At 44.0% G+C, this 18,007-nt stretch overlaps 1 protein-coding gene across 1 annotated transcript in view; it reads right to left on the bottom strand.

The window, feature by feature from the left end:
• The window catches only part of micu2 (mitochondrial calcium uptake 2), a 605,104-nt gene that overhangs the window by 297,247 nt on the left and 289,850 nt on the right, over positions 1 to 18,007 (bottom strand). Inside the window, exon 2 of the mRNA XM_070892202.1 lies at positions 4,735 to 4,879. Coding sequence (XP_070748303.1) covers positions 4,735 to 4,879 — 145 coding nt within the window. The remainder of the gene's footprint in view (positions 1 to 4,734; positions 4,880 to 18,007) is intronic.

Raw genomic sequence — 18,007 nt, forward strand, 5'->3', positions numbered from 1 at the left:
AATCCGCCCGAACACCTCCTCGGCGGCGGGGCCCGCCCGAACAGCACCTCAGTGGCGGGGCCCGCCCGACCAGCTCTTCGGTGGCGGGGCCCATCCAACCATCTCCTCGGCGGCGGGGCCCGCCCGAATACCTCCCCGGTGGTGGGTCAAGCCCGAACATCTCCACGGCGACGGGGCCCGTCAGCAGCGGAGCCCACCCGAACTCCTCCCCGGTGGCGGGCCCCGCTTGAATACCTCCTTGGTGGTGGGGCCCACCCGGCCAGTTCTTCGGCAGGCACGGCTGCGTGTGCTGTTGGAGGGCTCCCGGACGATAGGTGCTGCAGTAGGCGAGTAGAAACTTTTTATTTATTGATCATTTATTATTGACGATGGATCTTTATTGCAAAAAGTGAAGTGTTTAATGCTTTGGAAAATCCTCGAACTTCCCTCCCCCCCCCCCTCCCACCCCCTCCTGTAAGCAAGGTTTTTCTGAGCGTACAAAAGTCAACACTTATTCCGTTCTAAGTTAGTTTGGAGTAACTTTTCACTGCCTAAACTTGCAAAACAGGCTTAAATGGCTGGTAACGCCCCCTTTTAAAAAAAAACTGAACTAAAACGAAACGAAACTAACTCACTAGAACTGGAGCAAACTAAATGCCGAGAATTGCAATTTCTAAGATACTCCAAATTAAACTAGTTGCTCCAATAAAATAGGAGCAACTCCAGCCGAAATTTGGGCCCCATGTAAGGTCATTGCTTTCCGCACTCATTGCCATCATCTGAACCACATCTGTTAGATCCTGCGCCTCAGGAGAGCGCTGTCGAGCTCTCCTTCCCCTCCTCACCCTGGGTGTGCCTCGCTGCATCTCACTGGGACCCGCAGCCTCGGATTGTGTGAAACCATGGAATGTGCCAACGCTCGTACCACTCAGGAAATGGCCTGGCACCTCAATGGGCAGCACCTACACCTCCCCCAGAGTGAGTACAACAGTGGGGGCTTCATCCTCCCCCTCCTCCTCCCCTCCACCTCACCCCCATGCTCTTGGTCTGGAAGGTCGGATTGGAAGATGTTCTCCTCGTTTAAAATTCTGACGGGTTTAGACAGGTTAGATGCAGGAAGAATGTTCCCAATGTTGGGGAAGTCCAGAACCAGGGGTCACAGTCCAAGGATAATGGGTAAGCCATTTAGGACCAAGATGAGGAGAAACTTCTTCACCCAGAGAGTGGTGAACCTGTGGAATTCTCTACCACAGAAAGTTGTTGAGGCCAATTCACTAAATATATTCAAAAAGGAGTTAGATGTAGTCCTTACTACTAGGGGGATCAAGGGGTATGACGAGAAAGCAGGAATGGGGTACTGAAGTTGCATGTTCAGCCATGAACTCATTGAATGGCGGTGCAGGCTAGAAGGGCCGAATGGCCTACTCCTACACCTATTTTCTATGTTTCTATGTTTCCTCTTCAGGCTCGTCTGCGCTTGAATCTTTTTCTGTATCGGCTTCAGCCTCATCAGAGTTGGCCTCAAGTTCTGCATAATATAACAGAACAGACAAATGGTTCGCAGCAGAGGAGGGGGCAGAGTGGCATGAGTCGGCTCACACAGCGCAGGCTGATTTGAAGGACCATGATGAATGATAGCACATTGCATCATCCGAAGCGTAGCTGACGGAGACATCCCCATGAACCAAAGCATGGTTAGCCCGCGCAGTACTTAACATTTAGCAAAGCCAGACTGTGGAATTTGCAGGACTTACCCTCTCCCTCGAGTTTGAGCTCAGCTTGTGCAGTGGTGGTTGCTTTTCTCCAGGCAGGACCCATCAAAGCAACGACCCTCTCTTGCAAGGGTGTCAGTGGGTGCAGATTTGCCGGGCCTCCTCCTGTTTGAGTTCTTTCCCTTTTGTTGTGTGCCACCTTCCTCTGCAAAGATGAAAATATAACTTTTTAGAGAGGGTGTCTTTCTGTTGGGTGGGACATACAGATGGTCAGATTTACAATTGCAATTCCATTGAATAAATGAAAATATTACTTACACTAACTACTTGACCAAGGTCCTGCCACTTCTTTTTGCTCTGGCCTCCAGACCTCTGGGTGGTCACCATTGCACAGTAATCTTCTGCAAGTTGGTTCCAGCGTTTCTTCATTTCTTTTAGTGAAACTTTTATGTGACCTTTGCTGGTGTCCAGCTCGTGTCATCTGGTCTCAATTACAGTAACCAGGGCCTCCACTTCATCCTGTAAGAAATTCTTGGTCCTTGAGCCGCGTTGCATATTGTATTGCAGCTCCGATTTTTCCAATGAAAATTAAAGTTCTCACATACAAGTGGCTCCTTAAAAATGGCCGGGAGCTATACTGGGTATGCACACCCATAGCAGTCACGACAAAAACGTCCTTTTTTTTCCGTGCATGTGCAGAAGGGGAGGGGGGGCATCATTCTTTGGGGCGCAGACATTAGGCTCCACCCCAGAAGCTGAAGGACAGGCTGCGCAGCGCCAATTTCAAAAAATAGAACGGGCAAACTTGCTAGTTATTTTCTTTTGGAGTAGTTGGGGCCAATAAAAACGGCCGTAACTCTTGCAATATGCCAAAAAACGGCATTGGGGAAAATTGAGCCCATTATAACATAACTTATCTGCTTTTGAAATATATTCCTCTAGAAATGAGCCACAGGTGCTTTGTTTTCATTTTTATAGCTTTGTTAATCTGAGTTGCTACTTTTAACAATTTGTGAATCTGTACCCCCTGATCCCTTTGCGTGTCAACCCCATTTAGATCCTTATTTTCCAAAATACACCACTTCACACTTGGTTATATTGAAATTAATTTGCCATTCACACGGCCATTCTGCAAGTTTGTTAATGTCTTGTATGTTGTTGATGTCTTCCTCAGTATAACTATAACCCAAATTTGGTGTTATCTGCAAATATTGATATTGTAGTTATGATTCCAGAGTCCAAATCACTTACGTAAATGATGAACAATAGTGGTCCCAACACCGATCCTTGTGGAACGCCACTTCCCACCTTCTGCCAGTCTGAGTAACTACCAATAACCCCTACTCTTTGTTTTCTGTTTTGTAGCCAATTTGCTATCCATTCTGCTACTTATTCCTTGACTCCACATGCTCGGACCTTAGTCATGAGTCTACTATTTACAGAATATATACAAACTCTTTGAAAACAAGATAATGTCCAAAAGCCTTGTAGCTCCTTTCAGTATCTTCTGAATGAGTCGTTAATGGATGTTACACGGAGATGAGCTGGCACAGAGCCCTTATTAGCCTCTTTGCATAGTTGAGGCAGTGTGAAGCAAGGAACTGGCAGTTATATGTTATCTTTACTTTGATGTTAAAATAGGTACATTAACAATGCCTCCTTAGGAGGAAGAATTTGGTTAAAAGGAACATTTCTGGTGTATTTAAACTAGCATCATGTTTTACTTTATGGGCTTGATTTACTATATTTATCTAGTCAGAACTACTTGAAAAGATGAGAAAAAATTGAGCATATCAAACAAATAAATTAATTCCAGGAAGTCCTGGAGACTCGGGCAAGAGTATATTTACTTTGAGATTTACTATGTGCAGTTGGTATGGAACTTTTAAATTGCTTTGGTTCTCTAGGTTTGGCAGTCAGGGCCAGGAATGTGAGCCACTTGTTGGGTGTGCCCTGTCAGTGGGATAGCTTACTTTTGGCTTCATTGCTGGTCTCCACTGACAACTCAAGAAAAATTCTCCTTACAGATAGGAGAATCTTTTAAAAATTCAAACAACATGAAGTAAATAGAATTCTTTACACGAACATTTGTGTTATCTTCCACCCGTTCCGTTCTCCTGCCACAGAAGTCCCAAGTAATGGTCCCCTTTATGGTGTTTTTTGTTGACTGGATACTTGAACCTAATGAACTTTAGGTTCTCATTGGAACTCCTTATTTAAATTCATTCTGGATAATCTGAGAGCTGACATATTTCAACAGAAATACTGAAACAGTTAAATGAAAGAATAGGTTATTCTTGGAATAATACATTTTACAAACAGCTTGTGATGGCTTGGAAGCAGTCTGTTACTCATTCAATATTCCACATTCAGTTCAAGATGACTTCAAATACTTGCATGTTCAGGTATCTTTTTATAGCTTCCAGATACTTGGGAGTAGATTTTCAACTTTCCACCAGGGCGTAAAATTGATGCTGTGAATCGGCTGTCCACTATAGAAAGTCTACATGAGGTTGCTTTGACTTCAGGTGCTGTGGGTGAAGCTTAATCGTGCAGACTATGCATACACTGCCACTTCTACATTCTGCCTGTTTAAGGTCAATCTACAACACAGCAACTAATGTGCAAAGATGTCCGAATAAAATTTTTATCGTTTCCATATTTGAACCACTCACAAATAAGTCAATTTCTCAACCATTTAAAATTTCACAAAATATCAATGTGATGAGCAAAATTATTCATCTATTGTTAATCTGAACTGCAAACACCACACACGACATTGAAACACTTTTTTCTTTCAACAAAGTTTAAACCTTTGTCTTTGTTCATTCATTTTGAATGCTGTCTAATAATAAAATGTGCATATAGTATGTTAAACACACATTTTTAATTACTTATGCTTTTATTTTTAACCTTTATGTAGCCTGTAGAATTTATTGTTTTGGAAAAAGATTGGCCATCACAAGAAAATTTAAAACTACAGGTACTTTTAGCGAACATGCACTAGGTTGTACTGGTAATGGTCATGAAATATTCAACTTACTGCTATTGTTTTCCAGAATCACCGAGAACAAGAAATCTCTAGGAGTCATATATAATTCACCCTCATACTCAATTGAGGCAAACTGTCTGAAGCGCTGTTTACGAGTTGCAGCACCCCCATATTCTTCTTTAAGCGGATCTTGGACCTTAAAACAAAAAGAAATAATGTTTTACAACTAATTGCAGTAACATTCATTAAATTCCGGGATCTAAGCTCGTTATCTGGGTTTCCATTTATTAACCAGTGCTATAATAAAGGGGCAATGCATAATAAAATATCGATATACATTAAGTTCAGTACCACCTCTAATCAGAAAAATGTCTGCAATTTTATGGCATTATCTGTGGTAATAGACTGAATGGTGGAAATGATATAGGAGTTGAGCAGGTAGGGGTAGTGATGGGAGTGAGAGGTTGGCAGGAAAGGCGAGATTAGAGGTAGGTGAAAGGGTAGGGAAAGTATGAGAGCGAGGGGTGGGAATGCACAAGTGATTGAGGAGAGGATAGAAAGAGAGGCATTGAAGGCCACATTTTCCCCACAACCTCCAATCTAAAATCTTTGAAGTTATGCACTACATGGCATAAACACCTGTATTTTTAGAAAGTGATCAATCCTCTTCCTCTGACTTGTGAGCAATGCCATGAGAGATCTACTAGTGATATTTAAAAAATCTGCCACCCTGGAATTCCCTTAATTAAAGGTCTGAAGTGGCACTTCTTCATGGTAGTAGCATGTAGATGATTCTGTTAACCTTGGTAGGGACAGCCACTTCAACTACTTAATTTTCCAGGAACAGGATCTCGAACCACAGCATAGAAGGAAGCCATTTGGCCCTTCATGTTTATGAAAGCTCCTTGCTAAAGCAACCCAAAACTAATCCCACTGTCCCACTCTCTCTTCAAAGTCCTGCATGTTTTTCTGCTTCAAATATTGATGCAATTTTCCCTTAAAAGAAGCAATGGTTTCTACCGCAACCATTCTGTGGCAAAGCATTCCATACTCTAGTAACCCCCTGCATAAAGACATTTCTCTTTACTCTCAGCAACAATTTTAAATTGATGACTTCTCATTATTGATTCTTCAACCACAGTAAATAGTTTTTTCCCCCTATTCAGTCTTTCAAAACCCTTCAGAATTTTAAAATCCTCTTAAATGTCCTCTTAGCCTTCTCTGCTCCAATTGAAATAGCCCCAGTATCTCAAATCTCTACTCATAATTATAGTTACTTATCTCTGGTAAGATCCTGGTGAATTTATGTTGCCGCAGTTGTTCTGTGATGCAGCCGCAGCATTATCACCTGTCTCTAATGTACAATATTTTTAAGGTGTTTGTGCAATTTTGATAATTTGTACGTTTCATAACAGACTGTTTTATTCCAACCTTTCTTTTTCATAAAAAGGACTAATTTGAACATTTATATATACACAACAACTTGCCTTTATATAGAATCTTAAACATAAGAAAACGCCCCAAGGCACTTCATAGGAGTGTAATCGGACAAAAACTGACACCGAGCCAAAGAAGGAGATACGAGGTTGAATGACTAAAAGCTTGGTCAAAGGGGTAGGTTTAAAGGAGGGTCTTAAAGGATTGAGAGGTGGAAAGGTTTAGGGAGGGAATTCCAGAACTTAGGGCCTCGATGGCTGAAGGCACGACTGTCTATGGGTGACAGGAGTGGGGGATGCACAACAGGCCAGAGTTGGAGTAACGAAAAGTTCTTGGAGGGCTGTAGAAGGTTATAGATAGGAAGGGGTGAGGCCAGAGGGATTTTAGCACAAGGATGTAAATTTTAAAATCGAGACCTTGATGGACTGTGACCCAAAGCAGGACAGTGAACAGAGGGATGATAAGTGAGTAAGACTTGAAGAGTTAGGATATGGACAGAAGAGTTTTGGATAAACTCAAATTTATGGAGGGTGAAAGATGGGAGGCCGGCCAAAAGTGAATTGGAACTGTCGAGTCTGGAGGTAATAAATAATAAAGGAGGGTTTCAGCAGCAGATGAGCTGAGGTAGGGGTGGAGATGGCTGCAAATAGGTGGTGTTTGTGATATAGAGGACATGGGGTCGGAGACTCAGCTCAGAACACTGAGGTTGCGAGCATTCTGGTTCATCCTAACACTGTGCTAGGGAGGAGGATGGAATCAGTGTCGAGGAACAGAGCTCGTGACAGGGGCTGAAGACAATGATTTTGGTCTTCCTAACATTTAATTATAGGAAATTGTAACTCAGCCATGACTGGATGTGAGACAAGCAGTCTGACAACACAGAACCCATGGAGGGGTCAAGGTAGGCAGTGGTGAGGTAGAGCTGGGTGTCATCAGCATACACGTGGAACCTGACATCATGTCTTCCAATGATGTTGTCGAGGGGCAGCATAGCGATGAGAAATGGGAGGGAACAATAGGAGGAGATAAATCTTTATGGGACTCCTGAGCTAAATATTGACTACCACGAGATGTTCATTACAGCAGTACTTAAGTGTGTTTATTAATGATTAAAATTGATTCTGTGTATGTATAAATGTTAAAAGTGTAGGTTATACAGAAAGGCCTGTTTGTATTGAAACAAAATGAAAGCCCACAGATTGCCAGCGTGGGCTGAGTTTTGAAAGAAACAAAATGGAAGCCCAAAGAGCTGCTGCATGGGTTTTGGAAAGCCATTTACATTAATCAAGAGATGGCTGAGTCAGGCCAGACAGCCACATGTGTGAGGAGAGCCAATAAGGAACTGCCCTGGAACCAAGGTCCAATTGTGAGGCTTTCGGAGGGACAATAGCTTTTGAGAGGTTTAAAGAACTCAGCAAAATACTTTTCTCTCTCTCCTGAACCAGCCAGCCAAAGGGAAGTAACGTACATCACTCTTTATTATAACCTCATTGTATCTGTTGTAACTAAGGTGGATGTGCATGTGCGAGTGTTTTTTTAATAAATTGTTCCAACTGCTAAGAAAGAATTGTCTCACTGTCAAATTTAATGCCAGAGATTTAGAAATCTTACAATTGGTGCAGAATGCGGGCAACTGGCGAGACAGCTTTTTGATGATTCTTTTGAACAATTGGAAATCTCGGGAGTTGCGATTCTAAACTGTGTTGTGAAGTATAGCTTGAAACAATTAAATGGATCGGGAGAAATTGCGTCTTAAGGAGTGATCGTCTTGATAGTTGTGACTGTTTAAGTGGGGTGGGTTGTAACTGTTTAAGTGGGGACCCACCAGTAGTTATATTCAAAAGACACAGAATGAAGGGATCGGTCATGGACAGAAAGCCAACAATAAAAAGAAATGTTGAGCTAGTTTATCAGGAGAAGTTGTCCAAAAAGTTCCCGATACAAGACAGAGAGAAGTTAAAGGCACAGGCACATCCACAAGGGTCAACCTGCATCATTTGGGGAGTTGGTGAAACTTATCCAGGAAAGGGAGAGATAAGGCCAGAATGGGCAAACAGTCTCGTGGCCTTCAGCACATTTTATTGTGCCTGGAGAGATGAGGAATTAATGAGACAGGACGCCACAGTGATACAAGATTTGAAAGAATTGCAAGTAAAAGAGATTCAATTAAAAGAAAGAGAGTGAAGGTATAAAACAACAAAAGGAAGAAGACCTCCAACTTGTGAAGTAGTTAAAAGAGGGAGAAATACAGCATTTAAGACAAGAAATTGGCCAATTAAACCACAGTATTAAGCAATTAGAAAGAGGGGTCAAACAGGCAGCTTCATTGCTACAACAAAATCTCTCAAACTTAAATGTCACAGCAGCTGTTGTTGAAGCAAATGAAAACAAATTAGAGCTAAAAAAAATATAAATTGGAAAATTTGAGGCTCCAGCAAGAGATAGAAGATGCTAGGGGGAAGAATTAAGAAGCCACATAGGGAGGCAGTTCATTCCCAGTGCCAACTAGAAATAATGAGGCTAAAAAGTAAGTTAGGGGAGCAGCAGGCCAGCAGTAACATGGGGAGCCATAACAGAGACAGATTGGGAAGAGGAAGGAAGTCAGTATAATCCTCAGGAGAGTGGTGTAGAATGGGATACCTTGGAGACACAAGAGCCAATCGTAGCCGTAGTAACCACTTCTTTACAATGTAATATGCACGGTCGCATCACCAGTAACCATACCAATTCACAGCCCATATCCAGTGCTGACGCTACGGCGTGTAGCCACGAGTTGGGGCCCACTAATGATGGGGACGACCCGCTAGAAGTTAATGGGAGGCAGGCAAATTTCAGGAGGGGTCACCTCGAGTTGGAAGAGAGAGACTTAACACAAGTCCTCTTGGCCTGTTCCACTTCCCTAAAAGATAATCTGCCAGAAGCAGTCCTCCAGCCTGACGCAGCAGCCGATGCACTCATGACCGAGATCCTAAACCATTTAGGGATCCAAAATTTGAACTTAGTGGCTCTGCTTAATCAGACCAAGCAGCGCCCAGAAGAGACCCCTAGAGCCTTCAGTAATCGACTGTACGATATCTATCGACGTACGCAGAACCAGGCACCCGCAAATGCTACAGTAGGAAAGAATCAAGAACAATTTAAATCGATGTTCCTGACCCAACTCCACCCTTTAGTTAAAATCACTCTGGGACTAGCCATGAAGCCCACCAATCAGTGGACAGATTATAGAGACCAGCGCTCAAAGAGCCTGGGAGATGGTAAAAGACCAGTTAAAGGTGAAATCACCACCCACTGCAAATAAACCAGTGTCAATGGTGGTGGGATCTCGAAACTACCTCTTTAAGGGACAGTGCTTTAATTGTAAGAAGGCAGGCCACCTATCAAAAGACTGCAGCAGACCCAGACCAGCACCAAACCATGTGGCAACGCATTGATACCTCCCGAGGGAGAATCCAAGCCGTCTGGGTCAGATCAATGATTGGATCAATTGATAACCCTCATACAAACCCAAATTGCCACGGGGAGGATGCAAAATCATTTACCGGTGCATGCAATTGCCGATGCACACTCATTAGAGAGACCCGATGTGACCCTATGACAGGGTTCGGCCCCCAAAGATTGGTCGGAAGTGGGGTTCCGACGTGATGGTAGCAGGAGACCAGTAGTCCTTGTTGTCTTAAAAAGGGGGCAGGCAACAGATTATGCTTATCGATACTGACTCAGCTGTTACCATCATCCACACCCCATACCCTGAACGCCATGCAGCGGTGGGCAAGGGTTATATGACCCTTAAAGGGTTTAACGGTGATACAACCACCGCGTATACAGGGAAGGCCACTGAACTTCAGTTTGGAGGCCTCATCTGTAAGGTCCTAGCACCTATGCTGATGACCACCCCCGACGGAAGGGGAATTTTAGGGACTGATGTTTTGGATCAGTATGGCGTGGTGATAGATTATAATCAGGACTGTGTTTGGATGGGATTGAGAGATAAGGCAGGAGTGACAGAAATTTCAGATGCTCACTCAGTCTTTGCTATTAAAAAGCCATCTGAGTATGATGCTCCAAGGAACGAAAATGAAGCTGTGGCAAAACTAATTCAGGAACACCTAGCGGTGTTTGCCACATGCAAACATGACTGTGGAAAAATGGCAGGTGAGGAATCTATTGAGGGATCCCCCACTCATTCACTAAACAGTACCCCATCCCAAGGGAGAGTCACCCTTACATCCGAGACACCATAAAATCCCAAGTCAAGCAGGGTGTTCTTAGGACAGGCACTTTAATGACCAATTCACCCACAGGGCCGGTTAAAAAGCCCGACAGCAGCTGCCGACTGACTATTGATTACAGAAAGTTACATTCTGCAACACCAGCTTGTTCACCGGTAGTAAGAGAAACTCCCACCGTATTATCTCAAATTCCTGCTGGTTCCAAGTACTTGTCGACCCTCGACATCGCCAATGGATTCTGGAGTATCTCTGTTAAAGGGGAAGACCAGTACAAATTTGCATTCACATTTGAGGACCAGAGCTACACCTGGATATGCTTGCCTCAGGGGTTCCACAATGCCCCCACGATATTCCACAAAAGAATGGCTGCAATTTTAAAAGACTTTTCCCACCCTACCTGCTTGCTACAGTACGTAGACGACCCACTGCTGGCAACCGACAGCATGGAGGAGCATCTGTCCCTTTTGCACGAACTTTTGACATTGTTGGCTCAGGCGGGACTAAAGGTAAATCCCCGTAAGGCTCAATTAGTAAAAGATCACCTTTCTAGGAGTGTCCATTTCTCCAGAGGGATCATCTCCCAACTCTCACAAGGTGGAGATAATACAGCGACTGCCATTACCCACTTCAAAAACAGCCCTACGATCATTCTTGGGTTTGGTGGGGTACCAAAGGAACTTTATCCCAGGCTTTACAGAGTGTGCAAAGCCCCTGTATGATTTAATAAAACTGCAGGGTGATGACATACATCTGGCATGGACTGATGCCCACACCCAGTCCGTGGCTAAATTAAAAACTGCAGTGATACAAGCCGCATGTCTGATCCTTCCTGATCCCACGCAGCCCCTCCATTTGGAGGTTGGTGCCACAGAGCAAAGCCTCACTGCAGTTCTGTGCCAAATGCGAGTGACCGACTACAGCCCATTGCATATGCGTCTCGAATCCTGCAGGGGGCAGAAAAGACGTATACCGCATGTGAGCGCCATCTACTGGCCGTCTTCTGGTCGGTACATCACTTCACCTTTATTACTGGGTTACAGGCTACAATCCTGCAGAGCGGACAGACACCTCTGAAACTACTGATGAAACCTGGAGATTCACTAGTTTCCTCGCAGCGCCTCTTCAAATGGACAGTGGAATTTATGGAAAGAGACATTGATACCATTTCCAAACCCACCACCTTGCTGCAACAATTTCTGATCGATGAGGGGGACTCGCATGAATGTCCGTTAGCCCTGATTAACTTTGAGACCCATCCTGTGCAGAAAGAGCCCATAGAGGGTGCGCCCCAGATGTCTACATCGATGGGTCCTCATTTCACATTGAAGGATCCCCTCACACCGGATAGGCTGTGGTATTGCCAGAAAGAACCATCCAGCGAAGATGCAACAGACAGTCTTCACAATATGCAGAAATCGGCGCACTTCTAACTGCTGCAAAGGAGACCTCAGATAGACCTGTGAATATTTGGTCAGATAGTGCCTATGCTATAAACACCATGCTCTGCCTGCCCCATACCACAAAAATGACTATTGTACGATAGATGGCAAGGCCTTGGTCCATGGGCCCTGGTTACGCCTGCTCTGGTCATACCTTAAACAGTGATCCCAGCCCTGCTTCATAGGAAAGGTAGCAGCCCATAGAAAAGGGGGTCCACAGTGAGGGAAATTCCAGAGCAGACAAGGATGCTGCGATTGATGGGGAGATAGAGGATATAGTTGTTAAGCCCTGCAATGCTGTTAGCAAAGCCTCTCCAACAGATCACTAGAGGTGTACCGATGGATGTGGTGTATTTAGATTTCCAAAAGGCATTCGATAAGGTGCCACACAAAAGGCTACTGCAGAAGATAAAGGTACGCGGAGTCAGAGGAAATGTATTAGCTTGGATAGAGAATTGGCTGGCTAACAGAAAGCAGAGAGTCGGGATAAATGGGTCCTTTTCGGGTTGGAAATCGATGGTTAGTGGTATGCCACAGGGATCGGTGCTGGGACCACAACTGTTTACAATATACATAGATGACCTGGAAGAGGGAACAGACTGTAGTGTGACAAAATTTGCAGATGACACAAAGATTAGTGGGAAAACAAGTTGTGTAGAGGACACAGAGAGGCTGCAAAGAGATTTAGATAGGTTAAGCGAATGGGCTAAGGTTTGGCAGATGGAATACAATGTCGGAAAGTATGAGGTCATCCACCTTGGAAAAAAAAAACAGTAAAAGGGAATATTATTTGAATGGGGAGAAATTACAACATGCTGAGGTGCAGAGGGACCTGGGGGTCCTTGTGCATGAATCCAATAAGTTAGTTTGCAGGTGCAGCAGGTAATCAGGAAGGCGAATGGAATGTTGGCCTTCATTGCGAGAGGGATGGAGTACAAAAGCAGGGAGGTCCTGCTGCAACTGTATAGGGTATTGGTGAGGCCGCACCTGGAGTACTGCGTGCAGTTTTGGTCACCTTACTTAAGGAAGGATATACTAGCTTTGGAGGGGGTACAGAGACGATTCACTCGGCGGATTCCGGAGATGAGGGGGTTACCTTATGATGATAGATTGAGTAGACTGGGTCTTTACTCGTTGGAGTTCAGAAGGATGAGGGGTGATCTTATAGAAACATTTAAAATAATGAAAGGGATAGACAGGATAGAGGCAGAGAGGTTGTTTCACTGGTCGGGGAGACTAGAACTAGGGGGCACAGCCTCAAAATACGGGGGAGCCAATTTAAAACCGAGTTGAGAAGGAATTTCTTCTCCCAGAGGGTTGTGAATCTGTGGAATTCTCTGCCCAAGGAAGCAGTTGAGGCTAGCTCATTGAATGTATTCAAATCACAGATAGATAGATTTTTAACCAACAAGGGAATTAAGGGTTACGGGGAGCGGGCGGGTAAGTGGAGCTGAGTCCACGGCCAGATCAGCCATGATCTTATTGAATGGCGGAGCAGGCTCGAGGGGCTAGATGGCCTACTCCTGTTCCTAATTCTTATGTTCTTTAATCTTATGCGGTCATAAGAACATTAGACCGATTGAACCCCGTGGTTTATTTGATTCAGTTTCCAGGGAAAAAGGGTGTTAAGTACAAGAAGTGGTTTCACATTAATCAGTTTAAAAACTGTCAGAATAAATACTGCACTGATTTGTTTCCCACAGACCATGTTACGGATCCTCACAATTGTCAGGACAATGCCGGCCACGACCGAAGCCGAGGGAAGATGGAGAAGCGGGAGCTGCAGCATGACTCATGAACATCATCAATCATCAATGTGCTTTGAGAAGCAACGGTGCACTGAAGAAACGGGATGGGGAGAGTCTCTGCTGGAGATGTTAATGGACTATAGTAAATCCCCTACGTGGCCTGCACCTTACGAGGCCATCCACTTTTCTTTCTCTCCCTCTCAATGTTTATGATATGTGATCTCTGAGGAGATAAACCATATGAGCGGTCAATAAGGATATTTCCCCCTCAAGGTGGAGAGTTTGTAAGAATAAAAGTGTTTATTAATGATTAAAATTGATTCTGTGTATGTATAAATGTTAAAAGTGTAGGTTATACAGAAAGACCTGTTTGTGTTGAAACAAAATGAAAGCCCACAGTTTGCCAGCATGGGCTGAGTATTGAAAGAAACTAAATGGAAGACCACAGAGTTGCAGTATGGGTTTTGTGTATTGGAAAGCCATTTAAATTAATCAAGAGATGGCTGAGTCAGGCCAGACAGCCACATGTGTGAGGAGAGCCATTAAGGAACTGCCCTGGAACCAAGGTCCAATCATGAGGCTTTCAGACAATGGCTTTTGAGAGGTTTAAAGAACTCAGCAAAATACTTTTCTCTCTCTCCTGAACCAGCCAGCCAAAGGGAAGTAACGTACATCACTCTTTATTATAACCTCATTGTATCTGTTGTAACTAAGGTGGATGTGCATGTGTGAGTGTTTTTTTTTTAAATAAACTGTTCTAATTGCTAAGAAAGAATTGTCTCACTGTCAAATTTAATGCCAGAGATTTAGAAATCTTACAAAGCCACCATCAATTTACATTGTACATTTGGCAAAATTGACCTACAGCGAGCTCATTTATCCACTACCAGCAACATTTTCAACCTAGGAAAATAAAAATGTAATGTAGTATGATCACATTGAGGGGGTTTCTTGCATCTGTTGACATTATGTCTGCATGTATCATCTTCTCAGTTTGCTCTTGGACATATGTCAAGACAAGACATCCTTTCAATTGTAAACATTCAACTATTCATTTAATCAGCACATGAGACTATGCATGTATATTAAGACGTCATAAAACCTGCTGACAAGCATGTGCTGTTGTTGTTTGGCGAACTGATCTCTACCATGCAGAGGCTGAACGCCAGCTGTGACATCTTCTCCGAGAACTCTCCCTGGATCATGACCCCATGACCAAACATCAAGCCATTGTTTCCAAGACTGTCACTGATCTCACCTCCTGTGGCGATCTTCTCTCCACGACCGTCAACCCCATAGTCCCCCAACCCCACACAGCCCACTTCTACCTCCTTCCCAAGATCCACAAACAGGATTTCCCCAGTAGACGCATCGTTTCAGCCTGTTCTTGCCCCGCAGAACTGATTTCTTCCTATCTCGAGTCTATTTTTTCTCCCCTGGTCTAGCCTCTTCCCACCTACATTCACGACTCTTCCAACGCCCTCCGCCACTTTAACAGTTTCCAGTTTCCTGGCCCCAACCGTCTCCTTTTCACCATGGATGTCCAATCCCACTACATCTCCATCCCCCACCAGGATGGCCTGAGGACGCTCCGCTTCTTCCTTGAACAGAGGCCCAACCAATCCCCACCCACCACCACCCTCCTCCGCCTGGCTGAACTTGTTCTCACATTGAACAACTTCTCCTTTAACTCCACTCACTTCCTCCAAATTAAAGGTTTGGTTATGGGAACACACATGGACCTTAGCTATGCCTACCTTTTTGTTGCATATGTGGAACATTCTTTGTTCCAGCCCCACTCAGTTCCCCTCCCTCACCTCTTTTTCCGATACATTGATGACTGTATCGGTGCAATTTCCTGCTCTCAGAACTATAACATTTCATTCACTTTGCTTCCAATTTACACCCTTCCCTCATCTTCACATGGTCCATCTCTGACTCTTCCCTTCCTCGACTTCTCTATCTCCATGTGTGGGGATAGGCTTTTGACCAGTATCCACTATAAACCGACTGACTCCCACAGCTACTTGGACTACCCTTCCAACCACCAAACACATCTTCTCCTTCCTTCCCCTTTCAGCATTCTGAAGAGACCACTCCCTCTGCGACACCCTGGTCGACTCTCCAATCACCTCCAACAGCCCGTCCCCTCCCCACGGCATCTTCCCATGCAAGCGCAGGAGATGCAATACCTGCCCTTTGACCTCCTCCCTTTTCACTGTCCAGGGCCCCAAACATTCCTTCCAGGTGAAACAGCAATTTTCTTGTACTACTTACAATTTAGTATCCTGTACTCACTGCTCACGTTGCGGTTTGCTCTACACTGGGGAGACCAAACGCTTTGCGGAACACCTCCATTCAGTCCGTAAGTGTGACCCCGAGCTTCCGGTCACTGGTCACTTTAATTTCCTGCTCCACTCCCACTCTGTCCTCAGCCTCTTGCACTGTTCCAATGAAGCTCAATGTAAGCTCGAGGAACAGAACCTCATCTTTCAATCAGGCACTTTACAGCCTTCTGGACTCAACATCAAGTTCAACAATTTCAGACCATAACTTCTGCACATATTTTTTCAGGCGGCAACTGTTTAAGATTCTGCCATTCCCTTTTGCAATATTTAACCACTCCTGCCTTCCACCCTATCACAGACTGTTCCTTTTGTTCTTTTGTCCCCTTCTCCCTTTCCCTGCCTCTGCACCTAGTTAAAATCTGTAACATCTCTAACTTTTCCAGTTTTGATGAAGGGTCACAGACCTGAAACGTTAACTCTTTTTCTCTCTCCACGGATGCTGCCTGGCCTGCTGAGTGCTTACAGCATGTTTTGGATTCCAGCATCCGCAGTATTTTGCTGTGGTACTATGTTAAGCTGCTTTCTGGCAAAAATCCTCTTACTGCATATTACACGAGGTTTCTCTGATCATATCATTTCTAAGCTGGCAAATCTCATTATACTTGTATTATCGCTCATGTGTACTTACAACGCTTCTTGTATGCTTACAGGGAGTACTTGCAAAAAGTAGGTCTGTACTCCCATTTCCAGTCTTAAGCAGATAATAATATAGGACATGTACTGATTAGTGCAGTAGTAAAAGCAGTGTAATTTGTAACTACTCCCAGGCTAAATATTAGGTCACTAACTGCACATCCATCTGAGCACCAACAAATCGTTTCGCTTGTGGAAACATGACCATATTTCTTTCAATTGTGTGTCTTTTGTCAGTTTCCAATGATGTTATAAAACAGAATTAGGAAAAATTACAGAACAGTTAAGCAAACTTTGTTTGAAGTAGATAAATCAGGTTGTATAGATTTTGGTGTAGAAATGGCACAAAAGTCTTCACACTGTTAAAGAGCCCTATACCAGCAGGGGGACCTGCCCAAATGTAGCTACCAATTTAAGAATGCGGTTATATTGTTTTTGAGTTGGCATCTACAGTTCATCATGCGGGGAGACAATTGGATTGGACTAATGTGTTGTGCCACAGAGAAGTAGGATGTGGGTTTGTACCCACAATTACCATGTGGCAAGTCCTTGATCTCATCTTTGGAACTGTGCAGATGCCGGGTACTTCTCTACCAGAGTGAGTGTTTGAAACATCATAGAGCCAGGCCCCACCGGCTGTCTCTTGTGCATATTCCCGTGGCGATAGGCTGTGCACTGGTCTCCATTTAACTGTTTTGACCAGTGAAGTGATTCAAATAAAGTCACAAAAATTCAAAAGAAATTATCCAGTTGTTTCTAGTGCAACTTGAAATAACCTGGGAAGCTCGCTAGATATGGTTTGGCACCAACTTCAAAACATTTTTTAAAAATTGACTCACTTTATTGGAGCCAAGTGCTCCCAGACAAAATTCATTTTGAGGCTGTAGAAACTCAAAGTTTGCAAAAACCCCAAACCAATGTGTCACAATTTTAAGTATGCACTCGACAGTATGCGATCAAAAATATTTATTTTATCTATGACCACTAATCATTTTCACAATTATCATTTTAATCGTCATCAGTTTTGCAACCGTCAACCTGCCAGGGCTACTTTCTAATTCTGTCAAATCAACTATTGGCAAAGATTCACAAGCTACCAAATGGCATTAGTTTATGTCCAATATTTTTTTTCTCCTTCATTATAGCTTTCAAAATTAGTTCTGAAACAGTTGTTGCGGGGACAAGTGAGAGTGAATACTCTACATTTAACCCAATTCTCTCCCTCATGAGGTGTCCATCAATCAGCCATCTCCAAACTAAAAGAACAGGCCAAAGACTAGGTCCTAAACCTGAGCCAATATTACATTTACAGCTGTTCAAAGGTTCAAGAAGGCGTGAAGCAACTTTCCCACCCATTTTCCATAGAAAATAGGTGGTGTAGGCCATTCAGCCCTTCGTGCCTGCACCACCATTCGACAAGATCATGGCTGATCATTCCCTGAGCACCCCTTTCCTGCTTTCTCTCCATACCCCTTGATCCCCGAAGC

This window comes from Pristiophorus japonicus, chromosome 10 (genome assembly GCF_044704955.1).
Source record: "Pristiophorus japonicus isolate sPriJap1 chromosome 10, sPriJap1.hap1, whole genome shotgun sequence".
NCBI classification, from domain to species: Eukaryota; Metazoa; Chordata; class Chondrichthyes; family Pristiophoridae; genus Pristiophorus; species Pristiophorus japonicus.